Source organism: Trypanosoma equiperdum (assembly GCF_001457755.1).
Source record: "Trypanosoma equiperdum strain OVI genome assembly, contig: ctg_2021, whole genome shotgun sequence".
Classification (NCBI taxonomy): domain Eukaryota; phylum Euglenozoa; class Kinetoplastea; order Trypanosomatida; family Trypanosomatidae; genus Trypanosoma; species Trypanosoma equiperdum.
This window is the reverse complement of record NW_027124085.1, coordinates 4,423-5,958: the sequence shown is the minus strand read 5'-3', so window position 1 is coordinate 5,958 and position 1,536 is coordinate 4,423. Positions and strand designations below refer to the sequence as shown.

Here is a 1,536-nt window from a genome sequence, read left to right as displayed (position 1 = left end):
ATTATTTTAACTCCAACTAACATCCATAAAATTAAAAAAATAGCAAATTGTTCATATCATCTCACCATACTAATTTTAACACAAGGGTAGAAGTAATTGCAATTTTAATAAATGTATATATTTTCCACCAATTTTCAAATTTTCATCAAAAGGCATTAAAATATATTAAATTTCATAAAATTGAGCGACAATCCTTAGCATGATAAAACACTTAAAATTTACGTCCAGAAAGCAAAAATAGTGCGTTAATTACAACAGAAGTACTGGCCATGGTGTTTTTTATCTTGATTTGTTTCATGTCTTGGTGTGTGATCCGGATCCTTTACGTTTTTTCTATTTAGTTCATCGCTGTCCCATTTTCAGCCATCTTTGCACTCGGCTCCTGTCCCTTTTGTTTTGCAAATTTCGTCTGTTTCTTGTGTTTTGTGGGTGTCCGCTTTTTCTTTCTTTTGTCTTGTAACCGTCAGCTGCTTGAACAATTATGCCAGCTGAATTCTTGTTTTGTTGTGTCCTAAAAGATATCCTGTTATTCTCTCCGCTGCTGAACTTATTTCGGATATTGCCGTTTCTATAAGGTTCCCGTTCTTTACGTTTTCAATTTTTGTGTTTAGGATTTTGTCTCGAATATTTTTTCCTCTGTTGTTGTCTTTTGCTGCTATTGCAGTGAGAATAGCCTCCGCCTGCTTGGCATCTTCTCCGTCAGGCAGGTCTGGCTTTGCTGTTTTGATCATGGCTGCTAGTTGTGTTGCAACTGAGTTGTAGTTTATTAGGCCCTCTATAGCGCCTGCTTCGTCTAAACCGCATGAATGTTTTGTTGTTTCTTTGAGCTCTGCTACAGCATTGTACAGCTTGTGATACGGCGCTGTCGCTTGTGAAATTCTGCCCCCATCAGCTATGCCGTTTAGGGCTGTTATGGTTGCCTGGACGTTTGAATCGTGTGCTGTGACAGTCAATGGTCCGCCTGCTAGGGTGTGCGGTCCGGTGCTTTGGAAGAAGTCGCTGGGCGAAGCACTGGCCGCCGACGTTTTATGTAGAAAAACGCATTTGTTTCCAGCTCTGTTTTCCTTGGAATCCCCAGTCGTCACATCGGCAAAACCAGTGGGCGTGAATTTGCCTGCTACGTATTCGAGTGACTGCGGGGCCAGTAGTGGTGTGAGCGCTGCACAGTCTATTTGTTCGACTTTGGTGTCAGTTAGTGCGTTGGTGCCGTCTGCCGTGAGACAAAAGCCGTTTGACGTGCAGCCGTGCGACATTTGTTTTAGAAGATGTACCAGCTCGCTGATTCGGCCTGCTTGAAGTGCTCCTAAAGCTACGGCTTTTATCGCTTTTTTTTGGATGTTCCGCGCTTTCTCAGTTGCGTCTTGTACGGATTTGCCCGCTGCCGCTGCGGTTACTGCTGCCACCATGCTAATGTGGGCGTCCGTCTGTGTTTGTGCCGCTACCGCTGCCGCTACCCTGGCTTTGAGTGCTGCTTGTAAGGCTGTAGTTTGTTCGTTTGCTTTGTGTAATGCGTATGCCGGTAGTTTGCTTAAAAAG

At 43.6% G+C, this 1,536-nt stretch overlaps 1 protein-coding gene across 1 annotated transcript; it reads right to left on the bottom strand.

Moving 5' to 3' along the window:
- Positions 1-479: 479 nt before the first annotated feature.
- Positions 480-1,406, bottom strand: TEOVI_000792200 (Trypanosome variant surface glycoprotein (A-type), putative; the record flags this gene model as incomplete). The annotated part of the gene is made up of 1 exon (XM_067223969.1): positions 480-1,406. The coding sequence occupies one exon, from the start codon at positions 1,404-1,406 to the stop codon at positions 480-482; it is 927 nt and encodes a 308-aa protein (XP_067080070.1).
- Between the last annotated feature and the right edge of the window lie 130 nt (positions 1,407-1,536).